This window comes from Mastigoproctus giganteus, chromosome 13 (genome assembly GCF_048544385.1).
Source record: "Mastigoproctus giganteus isolate SK-2022 chromosome 13, ASM4854438v1, whole genome shotgun sequence".
NCBI classification, from domain to species: Eukaryota; Metazoa; Arthropoda; class Arachnida; order Uropygi; family Thelyphonidae; genus Mastigoproctus; species Mastigoproctus giganteus.
In genome coordinates, this window is record NC_143587.1 from 154334384 (window position 1) to 154352615 (window position 18232).

General features: G+C 38.6%; 1 protein-coding gene across 1 annotated transcript in view; it reads left to right on the top strand.

Moving 5' to 3' along the window:
- The window catches only part of CaMKI (Calcium/calmodulin-dependent protein kinase I), a 269499-nt gene that overhangs the window by 154386 nt on the left and 96881 nt on the right, over positions 1-18232 (top strand). Inside the window, exon 5 of the mRNA XM_090388015.1 lies at positions 13342-13465. Within this exon, the coding sequence (XP_090244141.1) occupies positions 13342-13465 (124 nt within the window). The remainder of the gene's footprint in view (positions 1-13341; positions 13466-18232) is intronic.

Here is an 18232-nt window from a genome sequence, read left to right on the forward strand (position 1 = left end):
AAGCGAGTGACTATAGCAATTTTCTTAAAAGAGCAATTGATTGTAGTTGAGCGTTATTTTCTAATTTCCGAAGTTATATAATTTTGTTCTTCTAAAGTAAAGAAGTTGGCTTACTCAACAGAAAGGAAAGCCACCTTTCTTTTTGTATATAAGACTAGCCTACTAACACTAACAACCTTATCGTTTGGTCACTGGTGGAACCGCTCCTGCCTCCATGTGGCGGGGCTGGAAACTTTGGAGAAGAAATCCGCTCTCCTGGGGCTAAAAGGAGCAATATGGACAACACAAAGCAGTCCAACTATGGATCTCTTGATCCAGATTCAAATAGACATGACGACCATGATAAATTGAATACATCCATTGCCAAGAGACAAAAAAAAAAAGAAGTTACAGAGTTTTCTGCTCTGCTCTTCTCTTTTTAATATTACATTCCTCCACAGACCAACCATTGAGTAAGCTCTCCCCAATTTTGATGCAGAAATGCCTTGAAAATGTGGCTGGCCCTCCAAAAATGGTTCAGCGACTAAGATCTGGAGACTTATTAGTGGAGATGAGTGAGCACAGACATGCTTGAAAGACTTGAAAATATCTACCTTTGATGGAATTCCCACAAAGGTTACCCCACATGCCATCTTGAACTGCTCTAAAGGGGTAATATCAGAATGGGATCTCCTAAATGTATCAGAGGATGAACTTGTCTGTGAATTAAGCAGCCAAAATGTAGTCCATGCAAAAAGAATTGTCATCAAAAAAGATGGAGAGCCTGTCCCTACTCAAACAATCATATTGACATTCAAGTAACCAAATCTCCCCACAGCTGTAAAAGCTGGATACCTCAGATGCCATGTTCGACCGCACATTCCCAATCCAGTCCTGTGCTTTAAATGCCAAAAATTCTGTCATTCTCAAACTGTGTGCAGAGGTGTAGTCGCTTATGGCTCAAAAGAACACGCACACATACGAACCGTAATAATGAAATCCAAAACTGTCCTAATTGCCACAGTAATAATTCTGCCTTCTCTAAGGACTGTATCCAATGGAAAAGAGAGAACATTTAGAAATATAAGATAGAGAACAAAGTGTCATATTAAGAGGCAAAGAAACACTTTGCAGTTCCTACTAAATCATCTACGTATGCCTCAGTTACTCAACACTTATGCTCAATATCAACTCAGACTGATTGCTCTGTTCCACCAAATATCTCTATATCTAGTTGGGCGAACTCCAAATATGCAACTCAAGAAGTAAATACACCGGGAACAATACCTCCAGATAAGAATCCCAATCAGCAACCGAAAGTGCAAACTAAGAGCTCTGAAAGAACTGAGATACACACACATTCACATCTGATACCATGGACACCGATGAAAAAGTGGATGAAGGTGACACATTTCTTGAAATTCATCCAGAAGGTTACATTGACACAAGCAGATCAGTCTTCTCAAAGAAGGAAAAAGGAAAAATAGACTGGCATAAGCAAACACCAGTTAAAAGCAAACAATGGATATAGTTATTCAGTGGAAATATCATGGGCTCCGTGCTAACTTTGATGACTTTTACGATCTCCTATCTGAATATAAACCTGTTGCAGTAAACAGGTTAATGATAATTGCAATATGTACAGAAACTCATCTAATTTAGCTTGTGGAGGAGTAGCACTCATAGTGAACTCTCTGGTAACCTTTCTAGAGTTGGCCCCGGGTGCCAAGCGATTGTGACTAAGCGATTTCTCTGTGCTTTCACTGCGATTCTCAAAAGGTGAATTCTAGTTCTATTTTACGTTCTTCTCCTTAATAAATCCTTTTATTTAATAGCAGCTCTTTTTTCAAAAGTACTGATCGAGAGCAAGAAAGGAAAGTAACCTTTCTTTTTTCATATTAATAGACTAATCACTACTAACTTCGCTTGGTCACACCAGGCACTGCTCCTGCCTCCCCGTGGCGGGGCCGGTAACCTTGGCAGAAAAGTCCATCTGCCAGGGGCTAAGAGGAGCCAACATGGAAAAAAATATGTTTCCAACTATAGAGTCGACAAGCTGTCGACCAGATACCGAAAATAAACATGACTCGTCACAAGCAAAGAGGTTGAAAACAAATCCCTCGGTGACAGACTTACCAGCATTTTTAATAATGCACTCACTATCAGAACAGCCTCTCAGTAAGCTATCCCCTTTTCTAATCCAAAAACATCTGGAAAGTATTGCAGGGTCTCCCAAGACGGTTAAGAGACTGCAATCAGGGGACTTACTTGTTGAAACTCTAAACCACAGGCATTCTGAAAAACTACTAAAAATGACAACTTTTGCTGGTATTCCAGTTAACGTAACTCCACATGCAACCCTAAATACATCAAAGGGTGTAATATCTAGTTGGGACCTGATGAATGTGACGGAGGAAGAAATTAAAGAAGAACTTAAGGAACAAAATGTCATCGCTGTAAAGAGAATTATGGTCAAAAGAGACAATATACTGATACCTACCAGAAATATAATTCTCACCTTTAACAGTCCAAATCTGCCCTCATCAATAAAAGCAGGATATCTTCTTTGCCGCACTCGTCCTTTTATACCAAATCCGTTGAGATGTTATAAATGCCAAAAGTATGGCCACTCTCAAACGACATGCAGAAGCAACCCAGTTTGTCCCAACTGTGGATCCTCTGATCACATTCAAAGTGATTGTTCAGTGAAAGAAATGATCTGTCCCAACTGCAAAGGCAACCATCCGGCCTACTCTAAGACATGTGAGAGATGGAAAACAGAGAAAAAAATTATGCAATATAAAGTCGAAAATAAAGTTAGTTATCAGGAAGCAAGAAAATTAGTTGCACCCATTATACATAACCGTACCTATGCCAGTATCGCAAAAAAATATCAGACAATAGCCACGCAAACTGATGTTACCATTCCACATAACATATCAATCTCCGACTGGGCTCGAGCTGTCCTCTCTCAGCAAGAGTCCAATACCCTGAAGCACTCAGACCAAGCCAGTAATACGCCTCTTAAAATTCCAGCAAAATCTCCTCCTCCACCAGTGATTGCTACTACTTCAAATAATCTTAATTCATCTACAAAAAAGGTTATTCAGGACACATCGATGCATTCAGAGTATTCTCCCAAACAGGAAGATCCGGTTCTGGAAATATTTGCAGAAGAAGAAGATATGGACACAGGTCGCCCTACATTTCCAAAAAGAGACAAACCAAAGCCAGAACGCCATAAGACATCCACGTCAGGTACAGCTTCTTCTTCTAAATTCAAGTAATGCCTAACATCTTGCAATGGAATTGCAGAGGCTTTCGTGGCAACATTGACGACATTCATTACTTAATTAACCGCTACTCTCCAGTTGGTTTCTGCCTGCAAGAAACCTATTTAACTCCTCAAATTTCCATTTCCATAAAAAACTACTCAATCTATCGACTAGATCGGAATACATCCAATTCTGCTCGAGGTGGCGTAGCTATCTTAATTAACACAAGGATTCCAGCTAGGCAAATCACTCTCCAAACCCAAATCGAAGCTGTCGCTGTGCGTCTGATTAGTCAGACTGCTTTAACTCTAGTCTCAGTTTATCTCCCACCAAATAATACTTACTCTTATAATGATCTTAAAGAACTTTTATTACAGCTCCCCTCCCCTATCTGCCTGCTAGGGGATTTCAATGGCCACCACCCTTTATGGGGATCAACTAAATTAGACCGACGCGGCCGACTGATCGAAACTTTACTGGATAAAGAAAACCTCACTCTTCTTAACAGTGGTTCGCACACCCATATACAGTTACCTAATGGACAGACTTCTGCCATTGACCTATCGATTTGCTCCCCAATACTGTTTTCAGTCATGCAATGGTCCGCTCTGGATAATCCCATGGGCAGCGATCATTTTCCAATTGTTTGTAATCTGATGACTGCACAACCACCATTAGACGAACCCTGCAGGAAATGGAAATTTTCTAAAGCTAATTGGGACAAATTTCAATCAGCAATCACATTGGATAAAAAAATTATACAACTACATCCCATAGATGAAGTTACCGACTATATCACTTCCTGCCTTTTATTTGCAGCTAAAAGCTCAATTCCAATATCAAATTCAAAGACTCGACGCCATTTCAACTGTTGGTGGAATGAGGAATGCACAAAAGCGAAGAAAGAACAAAATAAAGCATGGAATTTATTTCGGCGAACTCCAACTACAGTTAATCTTATTCAATACAAGAAACTAAAGGCAAAAGCTCGTCTCATTCAAAGACAAGCCAAGAAAGATTCTTGGACTCGGTTTGCATCCACTATCAATAGAACCACGAACCCACGATTAATATGGAAGAAAATTAGGCAGCTTTCCGGGAAGTTTCCAACTGTACCTTCTCCAATTCTCTCCTGCAATGGTCTAAACGTTTCTGCTCCTCTGGATATAGCAAATGCCTTAGGCAAAACTTTTGCTGACGTCTCAGCTGCTTCCACCTACTCTCCGGAATTTCAGAAAACTAAGAACACCGCAGAACAGAGACACATCAACTTTCGAACTTCACTGCTACTTCCATATAACCAGCCACTCCAAAAATGTGAACTTATGCAAGCCATCAGAACAACGCGCAACAGTGCCGCTGGGCCAGATGGGATATATTATGTTATGTTACAGCACCTTGATGAGGAAAACTTACAAATGCTGCTAGCCTTTTTTAACCGAATCTTCCTGGGAAATGTTTATCCCACTTCTTGGCACCATGCTACAGTTTTGGCCTTCTTGAAACCTGGAAAAGACCCCTCCAATCCTAATAGTTACAGACCAATATCTCTGTCCAGTTGCCTCAGTAAAATTCTTGAAAAAATGATCCACAGTCGACTCGCTTGGATCATTGAAAGCGAACATCTACTAAGTAATAGTCAGCATGGCTTTCGCCAAAACAGGTCCTCCTTTGATCTGATGATCAAGGCTGAATCCGAAATTCGCAATGCCTTTGTTAAAAACGAACACCTAGTTATGGTCTCCATAGATATAGAGAAGGCATTCGATACCACCTGGCGTTATGGAATTCTCCGTGACCTCCATAACCATGGTCTCCGTGGCAACCTGCCTATATTTATTAAGAACTTCCTCAAGAGCAGATCTTTCCAGGTGCGATATCAAAATTCCCTTTCTACTACATTCTTGCAAGAAGATGGAGTACCACAAGGGTCAGTTTTAAGTGCGACCCTCTTTGCCCTCAGAATTGATTCTATCACAAAAGAACTTCCAAATACTGTAAAGGCGTACCTTTACGCTGACGATCTCTCTCTTTCTTGCCATTCACAGAATATGAGATCTATTGAAAGGCAATTGCAGATATCTCTCAATAAAGTACAAAAGTGGGCTGAGTGCAATGGATATCGTCTTTCCCAACAAAAAACAGTTGCGATCCACTTTTGCAATCAACGCAAACTGCATACGGATCCTGAACTTCGGATATCAAATACCACCATTCCGATTGCCAGCAATATCAGATTCTTGGGAGTAATCCTGGACAGTAAGCTGAATTTCTTTGAGCATGTTAAATTGTTACGTACTACCTGTCTCAAAAAGATCAACATGCTAAGAGCTTTATCTGCCCATTCTTGGGGAGCAGACCGTACAACTTTGCTGCTCTTATATAGAGCATTGATCAGATCCTGTTTAGATTATGGTGCTCCAGTTTATGATTCTGCCCGAAAGAGTGTACTACGCTGGCTAGATCCTATTCAACATAATGCACTGCGGATTGCAATTGGTGCATATAGGACATCTCCAACTCATAGTCTATACATTGAAGCTCATGAGCCCCCTCTGCATCTCCGCAGAAAAATGCTGTTACTTAAATATGCAGCCAAAATACAGACTTGCTCTTTGCATCCTATTCAGCCCTACCTTTTTAATCAACCACTAATTAATCTCTATAGAAATAAACCAGGTAAAATCCGACCAGCTGGCCTACGGCTTCTTGAAATATCACAGAACTGGAATGTTCCTCTCCACAATAGGCAACAGATAGAGAATTACTGTCATCCTCCGTGGACATCGTTTCCTCAACTAACTTGTGATACTTATTTTCTACAATGGGGAAAGAATCGCCTACCGACACTGAATGTGCAACAACTCCATGCTAGCCATCTTCGAAGCTGTGCTGACTTCTTGCCGGTATATACGGATGGTTCCAAATCTCTTTCAACTGTTGGCGCAGCAGCAGTGTTTCCCTCTGCTATCATATCAGCTTCTCTTCCACCTGAGTATACCAACTTTTCAGCAGAACTGTATGCAATACAATTAGCCCTAGAAAATTTGACTCTACATCCATCTGAAAAATATATAGTTTACACTGACTCTCTCAGCTCAATTAGAGCAATGCAGAATCCCTCTCAACAGAATCACCATATTTTAATTAAAATCAGGAGTTTACTATTGCAAATTGACAACCGTCAACAACTAGTGAAGTTTTGCTGGATTCCGGCACATTCAGGCATAAAAGGAAATGAACTAGCTGATATATCTGCTAAAAATCCATCAACCTTAGATGTAACCTCTGCCTTCATTCCAGCATCTGATTATAATATCATAATTCAAACAGCATACCATGCACAGTGGACAGCGCTATGGCATAAAGAAACAAATAACAAACTTTTTCAATTGAAACAGGACCCAAAATTATGGCACTCATGCACTCAGACAGTTCGGCGAGAAGAAGTGGTACTCGCACGGATAAGAATAGGGCATACCCATCTGACTCACCTCCATTTACTTACCGGCAATGATCCTCCACAGTGTTCACACTGCTCTGAACATCTAACAGTCAAACATATTTTGATTGACTGTCCACACTATCAACCACATCGTACTTCAACACTTCAAAATCTGGCTAATCTTCAAGAACCGCTGACACTACATCATATCATAGGAGAGGAGGCAAATATTAAGGAACTTTTCTGCTTTCTGAAACAAATTAGAGTGTATAATCTTTTATGAATAGCTCTCAGAACTGAAATGAATTTGAATTGTTACGTTCTTTATTATTTTCTGATATAACTACGAATAGGCGCACTATAGCCATAGCAGCTAATGCGCCAATAAACAACCATACCACACACACACACTTTCTAGAGTTACAAAACCTTACCATATTCAATACTGGTGCACACGCTCATGGCGCCTCTGTAGCCAGGTAGGTAGGAGCAGCAGTGCATAGCACACACTTCTTGATTAGACGGGGGTTCGAGCCTGTGACCACCAAATACGGGAGATGCAGAAAGGTCAGGGAATGACCACCGCATATCCCCGGAGCAATATGGCCTTAGTTGCTAATGCTCCTAAAAACCAAATAACAACAACAACAAGTACACACTCACATACAACTTCCAACTGGACACATCTCAGCAATAGAACTCTCAATTTGTTCTCCAGTACTGGTCGCAAGCATAGAGTGGTATGTTTCAAACGATTCTATGGGCAGTGACCACTTTCCAATCTTATGCAGTTTTTTAATATCAAAGACTCCTTCAAACAAACCCAGTAGGAAATGGAAATTTGTTCGGACAAACTGGGCAAAATTTCAATCATCAATCTCTTTTGTTGAGGAAAAAAATCCAGCTCCAGAATATTGATAATGTAACAGATTACATCACATCACACCTTCTAAAAGTGGCCAAGGACACAATACCATTATCAAATCCCCCTGGTCACAATAATTACTGGTGGCATCAGGAATTATAATCTTATTATAATAGTAATATTATAAAAGACAGGAATTGTCAGTTATATATCTTGACATCTATTCCGCATTTGATGCCATCTATATACCTCATCTCCTACGTCTCTTAGAAAACTACTTCAATTTTCGCGGCGATGTTCTCTGGTTCCTAGAATCTCTCCTATCGAAGAGGACCCTTGTTCTAAAGATCGGAACAAAGACCTTCACGCGTCACATAACTGCCGGTTATGTGACGATTATGGCACATAACTGCCGGTTATGTGCCATAATTGCTGAGAAGAGAATACCAGACAGGACTCCCCTCAAGGGGGGGTCCTGTCTGGTATTCTCTTCTCAGCAATCATGATGCCATTTGTGACCAATAAGTGCAATTGGATCACATATGCTGACGATGTCAAGCTCCTTACTAGAATATCGCCATCCAACTCGGCAGCCGAAATCACTCAGCAAATCACTAGCAAACTGCAGGACATGGCTGACTACCTCAATACCTTCAACCTCCAAATCAACCCCCTAAAATCGGCACAAATAACTTATTCTCTAAAGGACAGCCCAACAACGTTGGAGCCTGTGCTTAACGGCTCCTCAGTTCCAAGCGTTCAAACACACAAAGATCTGGGGGTCGTCTTCGACTCCAAACTATCTTTCAACGATCACATAAACCTCATACAGTCGAGGCTGAATTCACTACGCTGGGTCACCAAACAACAGCTGCTCCACACCACCGACCCACAACTGGTAAAAAGATACATTGTATCAATCCTTTACCCGACAATACTGTATGCTTCAGAGATATGGGCATCGGCCGCCGAATCCAACGTTAAAAGAATATTCTCTGCCAAATTCTGGCTTCTAAAATGGGCCAACAGCAAACTCCACCTTCCCCCAGCTCTCAGATCAACGCAGTTAGCAGAAGCTCTTCACCTACGCAGGCTCCGGTCCTACATCGGAGAAAGAAGGCTGCTGTTCACCATCAAGATGGCCACTGGTAAAATTACAGAGCCAAACTTCTGGGATCACTGCTCTTGGCGCATTCCTCCCCCTTATCTCCGGTCTTCAGCACAGCTGCTAGCAAACCGTAACCGGTTAGTACTAACCGACAGATTCCTGCCAAAGCAAATGCTGCCCTCACTGCAAGCCATCGACAGGGACCTCCAAGAAGTGGTCAATAATAAAAAATACAGGAAGGATATCCTCGTCGAACTGAAAATGTAAAACTGTGCTTTGTTAATAATCTGATTTATCTTTTTTTCTCATGTGTATCTCTTTTGTAAATATGTTTTGTTAACCCCTGGCACCACCATGCCGTGAAGGGACTAATTGTATGTCTATCATTGCTGCAATTAAAGATTCTATTCTATTCTAATTATTATATTACTGGTGGCATTATAATTACTGGTGGAATCAGGAATGCACAAAAGCAAAGAAAGCAAAAATTAAAGCCTGGAATCTATTTCGGCAATGTCCAACCACAACCAACCTCATTAATTATAAGAAGCTAAGGGCAAAAGCACGATTTATACAAAGGCAAGCCAGGAAAGAATCCTGGAATTGTTTTACCCTTTGTGAATTGGGGTTACATTTGCATATCTCCAGTCCATGGGGATCTCCTCTGAGTAATTTATATAATTTAGTAAGTATGCACAGATGGTGCACTGTACATGAGAGGAAACCATGAAGGATTTGTTGCTTTAATTAATTTGTTGCTTTGTTGCTCTAATTAATTTGATTTCCTTTCACTGTATTCTTCATTAGCAGTCTGTGTGCCAAATCTACTGTTTTAAGTGACACATTTAAATAAAGTTATAGGTATTGTAAACTTCATTCGAGCATATAAATCGGCAATTTAGCAACATGCTTCAGCTTGATGATGAAACATTCAACATGGATCTGCCATATCATTTTAAAGTGTGCTAATTGGCCCAATGACAAATACTTGTCAAACTTATCTCAGCTAAAACAAATCACAAACTTTTTGGAGGAAGTGAATCAACAGTGTGAATTGTCAAAAGTGAAATTCTGCAGAGATATTGCATTTTTGTATGATATACTGTCAAAGCAAAATGATCTGAATATTTTTTGCAAGGTAAAACCAAATCTGTATATGATACGTTGCTTAAATACATGCATTTCAGAAAAATGCTGACCTTTTTCAAAACCTTGCTTACCCAATCAGAAATTTCAGCTGAGCACTGAACTGGCAAAAGTAATTAATGAACAGGATACAGACAAAAAATCATTAAGGAAATGTGACATGAAAAAATACACAGCTGTTCTAGACTCTATGGAATAAGAATACAATGAATGGTTTGCTGATTTTGAGAAACATGATCTCACGCTGAAACTAGCTTTTCAACCACACCCGATTGATGTCTCCAAAGCACCTGATGACTTACAGATGGAATTAATTAAGCTCTCAGAAGATAATATTCTGAAGTCTCTATTTGACGGTAAGAAAGATCCTCTTCAAATATGGAAAAATGCTGTTGAATACCCACATCTACGTCAGCATGCTATCTTGCTTTGGCATAACTTACTGTTGTGAATCAATATTTTCATATATATATCACAAATTAAAACAAGCTTGAGATCTCAGATGATGGATATTCACTTGGAGGACCAATTAAACTACGCTTAACCATGTTGGAACCAAATATCAGACTGCTATCTGTCATTAAGCAGTCACAAAGCCATTAAATGGTTTGTTGAGGTTTGTCCATTTTTAGTTTTATCATCTTTGTTACACAAATGTCTTGCTTATTTTTTTTGTTCAAATTCCTCATACAACAGGTTGTAATTAAAATTGTATACATGCCTACAAAAATAGTTTTTTTTTATATATATATATATATATATATATATATTTAATTCTCAGCATGCAGCCTAATAGTATCTTGGTTAAAAAAAATATGGCCTTCCAATTTAAAAAGGTTCCTCATCCGTGTTCTGTACTAACAGATAATTTCTGAATCTGCGAAAGCTTTTGTCACACTCGGGCTACTTTTGATAAGCATAATCCCTTCAGTCTTTGCTATCTTTCTTAAATACATTGTATATACTGTATAACGTAATGAAACTCATCATTCCATATTGCATTGACATATGGGAAGCCAAAGAAGAGAAGAACAATGAAATCAGGTCCTTCAAAATGTCATAGATCACCCATGGACATTTCAGATGAATTGAACAGGTATTTACATTAATGTTTATAGTTGAGAGGCCCTTCATAGTGAGGAGAAACTGTGTGTGTGTGTGTGTGTGTGTGTGTGAGTGATGCCGGGAAGTATGAAATTAATGATATTGAAATCCAGAATATTATTTATTAAGAAAAACTTTGGGCCTGGAGTCGGTTAAGGCTTCTGGAGTTGATGGCACATACCCCGAAATTTTGAGGCAGGAGAGTGCATTCAACCATTAAATACAGCCAAGACATTTCTCTCTTGGCTGTGTTATGTCCTGTTCCAGAAAGGTCCTCAAACTTCACACAAGCAGCACCTTTTGTGCTGCTTGTGCAAAGGCCCTGATTCATACTAGAACCACCTCCCTTCAATTCTCACCTGAGCCATAGCACTCGCACTGTTTTAAGCCAGTTGCTTTGCTGCTTTAGTCTGAGAGATTGATTTCCATTTAAATTCAGTTTAACTTGAATAAAACAGTGAACTGAAAGATACCTGAAAGATAAATGCAATATATATATCACACTATCAAGTTTCCATTATATGTACTACGCCATATTGTTATGTTGTAGAGTTTTAAATTAGTTATAGCCTATCGCCTTACTAGAAATTGTTTCTTAGCTAAAACAAAAAAATATATACCAACCTGCATGATTGAAACCTATTAGCTGCTTATACCACAATTAAACCCAAACCCTACAGTTCCATTACTATGCACTACGCTAGTTATGTGATGCTATATTTGCAGCAAATCACTGATACAAAAGCTCTACTAGTATTAATGTCATACATACTACATGATACAGTCAAGTTATTAAAACATTGTATTGCTAATAATTATAGTTTATAAGCTTCTTCTGATTCTGATTACACTGCTGCAAAACTATGTAGAAACCTCCAAGTATCACCTATATCAATATTATAACAATGGCAGCAATATTTGAATATTCTTATCGATACAACACAATGGTGGCATTAATTGACTGCTTTTATTCAAATTTGAATTTTAGCAGTAATACACTTCACATATAAACTTAGCCTTTTTAAATATCTTAATTCTTTGTTTACATTAATGTGTTAATTTTGTTTAAATTTTATCATTTTTATCCTTTTTTTTTTTTTTTTCCCATTCACTTTCTAATAATTTTCAAATGTATTAACAAGCAGTTATTTTGCGTTCAACTGTAATTAATATTATTTTATTTAGTTTATAATTGTATAGAATCATCAAGCAGATTCTTCAAACAGCGTTTCAAGCTCAGTTATCTTTATTTCAGACTTTTGAATTCCCTTTTCAAGACTGAAAATATTGTTATCTCCACATTGTTAATCTTAATACTTCAACAATGGAGATACAACAGCTTAATGCTGCAGAAACAACACTGTTCATCCTTGAAAGTGGAAATGAAACTACGAAACATAGACAAGTAATTATGATTGCCTTTAGCTTGCTCAATGCTGATGGGATTCTTCCTCTAGCTCAGAATAATCACCTGAGAGGGCATAAATTCAAATTGAGGAAAGACAGATGTAGGATAGACGTGCGGAAATTTGCCTTTAGCCAGCGGGTGGTTGGTTGGTGGAACCGACTTCCATCCCTTGTCGTGGAGGTTGATAGCCTAAATAAGTTTAAGGCTCAGCTGGACAGGTATTTTGAACAAACAGAGGGGTGAAGTGGAAGTGGGTTTTCTTTTTTTTTTTTTGGCTGATGCTGCATAAGCTTGCTTTCTTGCATCAAATGCCTCTACTAATGCTAATGCTTGCTTGGCGCCTCCGTAGCCAGGTGGGAAGGAGCAGCAGTGCGTAACACACGCTTCTTGATTAGACCGGGGTTCAATCCCGTCACCACCAAATACGGAGGATGCGGAAAGGTCAGGGAATGACCACCGCATATTCCCGGAGCAATATGGCCTTAGTTACTAATGCTCCTAAAAACCAAATAACATACGTGCATTTAGCTTGAAGAATTTTTGGGGGTCATTCTATACAATTTTGTTAAATAATATGATATTTTTATACAGTCTTTATGTACAAAGTTTTAAATTTTTCAAAATTTCATGGAGAAACTCACTTTACAGAGCTGTACCCTATCATAAAATTCTCTACTGGTGGTTTACCTATTTTCACTCGCTTGTGAAAGAGTTAAACTAATAGGTCACCACAATTACATATAATACATGAGATAACAAGTGATACTCGAAATATCAGGGTTTGCAATAAGTCCAAAGTCGAGGAATTCTCGTGCAAATTTTTTTTTTTTTTTTCCCTCCGAGTACAATTTGAAAAAATGTGTTATTTCCTTTTCTTTTTTTCGGTCCTTATGTATCAACAACAATAAAATTTCATTCTTGGTTTAATTTTAAATAAGAAATGCATTTCACTCTAATAAATTTGTTTTCACATTCTTATATTCCTCCCTTTTTTGTCTGAATGTATTTTAGCCAGAAAATCTGCTATACTATAGTCCAGATGAAGAATCAAAAATTATGATTAGTGATTTTGGACTTTCCAAAATGGAAGATTCTGGCATCATGGCTACTGCTTGTGGAACACCTGGATATGTAGGTATGTTTTAATTTTCTTTAATTATAGTTTGACTTTATATATAAAATATTACATTTTAGTTCATAAAATGAATCATCAGAATGTATCATTTTTTGTCTGTTTCTACTGTGGTATTTATTTATTTGCATTTCTTGTTATCAACAGAAACGTGTAAATTTGATGGCATTTAAATATTTTTGAGACACCCTGTATAAGCTTGCTTTCTTGTATCATGTGCCTTTGCTAATGTTATTTTTTTCATTATCAAAGAATTGTTAAAGTAGATATCATTACATTGATTCTCCTCAGTAGTGAGTGTGCAAGACATGGATTGGATCACCTCACTAGGTGCCTACAGAACCTCGCCGGTTCAGATAATGTACATGGAAGCACACCAGTAAGGGTATCCAATCTATGTGTTGGACAAGTTTTTGCAACTCCAGCAAACACTAAGTTTTGAATTATTATATAGGCATTTTATTGACTTAATTGTTATATTAAATAATTTTCTAAAAGTAGCTTATAGACCTAGTCAAGCTCCTTGGTTTATTTTGAATTTATATAGTGCAATTTTGAAATTAAAGTAATACTTAGTGTCCGCAGATTTACCATTCGTAACTTGCCGCCATTGTTATACGATATAATGTATATCCCGAACTAGATAGCATAAGGTTTAACATAAAACTAGATAGCAAAACTGTATTAGAAATCTGTTAATTTAGTATACTATAGTATTATCAATTAATCAGTAAAATTTATTAATCTTATTAAACTTCATTGTCGATTAAATTGTATTTTTTAACTAAATACATATAACGACTTAGATTTTATCGATACGAGATACAGAAGTCATATAACATAACTCGGGGATAAAACTCGATACTGAAATATATATATAGTGTTATAACTGCATTGGGATATAAGTTTAGGGTTGTAATTTTGTATTGAAATTTTATTTGAAATTGAATCGAAATCATAACTCAGACCAGAACATCAAACCAAAAGGCAAGCTAATGGGAGTGCTGTGACTCGGGAGAACTGAGGGGGTGATTGACCTCTGAAACAGCCTTTTGAAATGTACTGCTTGTTTGATGTTTGTGGAATAATCAGGAATGGGACATGATATTGCCAAGGGGAATGTCTTTGTGTGTGCACGATGTAAGGAGTGTGGGAAAATCAGGCGCCAACTCAGTGTTGTTATGGGCCTATATAAGAGCTAGAAGGGCAGGGTGGATGTCCTCGAAGGATTTAAATTGAGGGGTCCATCAAGCTTTCAGCTGCCCACATCAATGCCAGAGTTTGCACTTGAACATCACGGCAACTCCCAAGACAGAATGCGCTGGTCCCACCGAAACTAATAGTTTCGGTGACTCTATTGTCAGGGAAACAGGAAACATATTGTGCATAAAGGATAGGTGGAATAGGAGCAGGTTATGTCTGCCAGGGGCAAAGGTTAATGACATTTTAGAGCAGATATCATCTTTTAAGCGCACAAAAGGTGATATTGTTGTACACGTTGGCACTAATGATATTAAGAGTAGGAGACTGGCAGAATTACATAACAAGTACAGCTTAATATTGAAAAAAGCCATGAGTTAGGGTTGAATTTGAAAGTGTCTGCAATTCTGCCCAGACACGATAGGAAGGAGTATATGATGAGAGCCTTGTCGATTAATTCCGCTCTGGAGAGACTGTGTAAGGCTCAAGGGGTAGAATTTTTTTCAGCCTGGTCTGTGCTTGTTAACAGGAGAGACGGCTTCTACAGGGATGGAATACACCTAAATAGAAAGGGTGCAAGAATATTTGCTGATGCTATCAAGGCAGTGTTAGGTGGGTTTGGAAAACTGCAAGCTTGGGGGGATACATGGAATAATAGGTTATCAGTAGCCGCTGGCAGAGGTGAAAGTGATTCTTGCACTACTGCTTCTATTGAAATGAGCAGCAGTCTGGAAAACAAAATGCAGGAGATTTCAGAGACTGTTGGGAGTCATTGCGGAAGAAGTAAATACATGGGCTGTGTTAGGATAACTAAGAGGAGAAACAGGTGCATGTATACTTGCGTGTACACCAATGCTAGTTTGGTAAATAAATTTGATGAATTTGAGGTGTTGGTCAAAGCATCAAAGGCAGATATTGTTAGGATATCAGAAATGTGGTGTCACACAGATATAAGGAATGCAGAAAGGAATTTTGGGAGTACAATTTGTACAGGAAGGATAGACAGGATAGGAAGTTAGGAGGGATTATGCTGTTAGTTGAGAAACACACAAAATCCAAGGAAATGTGCCAAGGGGAAATGCCTTTTTGTGTGCATGATGTAAGGAACATGATATACGAATATACTGCCAATCGACATGGTTGGACAGCGCAGTGTCGAGTTAGATTGGTGTGACATAAGCACTGAGAAATCAAAATTGAGAGTAGGAGTGTGTTATAGGCCTAATGACTCTGACCAGTTTTATAAGCAACTGTACAGAGAAAGAGTGAGCCAGTAAATCACAGTGCTTTATAATGGGGGATTTTAATTTCCCAGATATAGTAGTAATAGTGGTGTGTGCTCCAAGAAAGCAAGCGTGTGAGCTGATGCAGCATCAGCCAAAAAAAAAAAAAAAAATTCACACAGCAATTCAGTCTAAATGTTTCTTCAGTTCCTCCTTAAATTTGTTTAACCTACCAACTTACACAGCAACAGGTGGAAGTTTGTTCCAGCAATTAACCAACCATCTGGCTAAAACCAAATTTCCACATATGTATTCTACATCTGTCTTTCCTCATTTCGAATTTATACCTCCTTAGGTTCGTAATCTGAACAAGTGGAAGAATCCCATCAGAATTCAGCGTGCTCAACCCATTCAAGCCATTATACACCTCAATCAGGTCACCTCGCAGGTGCACAGTCTCCAGCTGCTGCAATTTTCAGAACTTAAGCCTCTCTTGATAAGAGGATCCCTTCGTTCGCCTCACTAATCTTGTTGCCCTTCTCTGTACACACTTGAGCAACTCAACATCCTTCCTAAAATGAGGCTTCCAGACCTGTATGTAGTACTCAAGGTGTGGCCTGACCATTGCCTTATACACAAGTATAATTCCTGTATATCGTTGACAAAACCCCATGACCTGCTCGGGCAGCCTGTCTGCATTGCTCAGAAAACTTCATATCTGACTGCACAATTATTTCCAGGTCTTTCATTTTCTACCAACTTAAGTGTAGTACCACACAGTTGGTACGTTCCTCTGGGGTTACTTTAACCCATAGGCATTACTTTGCATTTGTCAATGTTAAACTTCAGTTGCCACTTCTCAGCCCATCTTCCCAAATTTTCTAGATCCTGTTCAGTAGCACACTGCCATTACTGTCATTAACAACCCTGCCAACCTTTGTATCATCTGCAAACTTCGACACTAAGCCTGATATATCTTCATCAATATCATTGATAAACATACAAAACAAATGACCCAACACCAAACCCTGTGGGACTCCACTAATAACATTAGCCCATGAAGAGCAGCGCCCATTGATTACCACCCTCTGCTTAATCCCACTCTGTTATCCTTTTATCCATTGTAGTAACTTACCCTTAATACCATTCTGCTCCAATTTGTACAGTAGTTTTCTATGTGCAACAGTGTTAAAAGCTTTCCTGAAATCCAAGTATATGATGTCAAAATTATTTTTTGCATCCAGTTCCTTTTGTAACCACATCATAATATCCAATCAAATTTGTCAGACAAGACTTTCCCTTAACAAACCCATGCTGTGTCTGAATTATTGTTGCAGTCTTTTCTAGATGGGCCTGCAATACATCTTTAAACAGTGACTCCGTTATTTTACCCGGTACAGAAGTTAAACTATCTGGTCTGTAATTACTCGTGTCACCCTTCGATCCACCTTTGTGAATTGGGGTTATATTTGCACATCTCCAGTCCATGGGGACCTCCCCTGAGTCCAAGGATGCTCTCATAATTATGGCTAAGGGTTTGCTTACCTCCTTTACTATAACTGGATAGATCCCATCCACCCCAGGTGCCTTTCTTATGTTTAACTTTAAAAATTTCTCCTCTACTTTGCTGTCAGTTATTACAAAATTATTAATCACTAGGTAAAGAAATTCTTGCTGTTTTTCTTAGCATCCTTTGCCAAAGATTTCTCGTAATCTGCCTTCACCTGCCTAACCTCCTTTGTGATTTAATTACAGACTAGCTTATATCTGCAATAGGCTTCTGTGGCGTCTGATAATTTATATGCATCCCATGCATTTTTCTTCTCTGCCATGAGTCTCATTAGTTCACTTGACAACCATTTAGGACTAAATCTTGAACAGTTTCTTAGTTTGAATAAGAAGCTTAGTTGCCTTCAAAATTAAGTCCCTGAGGGCTCCCCATTTAAAATTCAACATTGGTAACCTCATCAGTTGATCCCAATGTACAGAATTTAAAAACTGTCTGAGACCACTGTAGTCACCTATATGGAAGCAAAAACCCTTTCCTTTACCACTGATGGTAATTATATCTTTAAGTAAATCCCACATCAGTACACTGTGATCAGTGCTACCTAGTGGTTCCTTTATTTGCAAATTCTTAATACACGAATGATCACTGCTGATAACCAGATCAAGGTTATTTACCCTCTCTGGCTGCCTCTCGAACATGCTGCTGCAGAAAACAATCATCCAATATATCCACAAAAGTCTTACTAGTGTGCGAGTGACCAAGCACAGGTTCGTCAATATCTGGGAAGTTAAAATCCCATTATAAGACATTCTGATTTCTCTGTACAATTGTTTATTG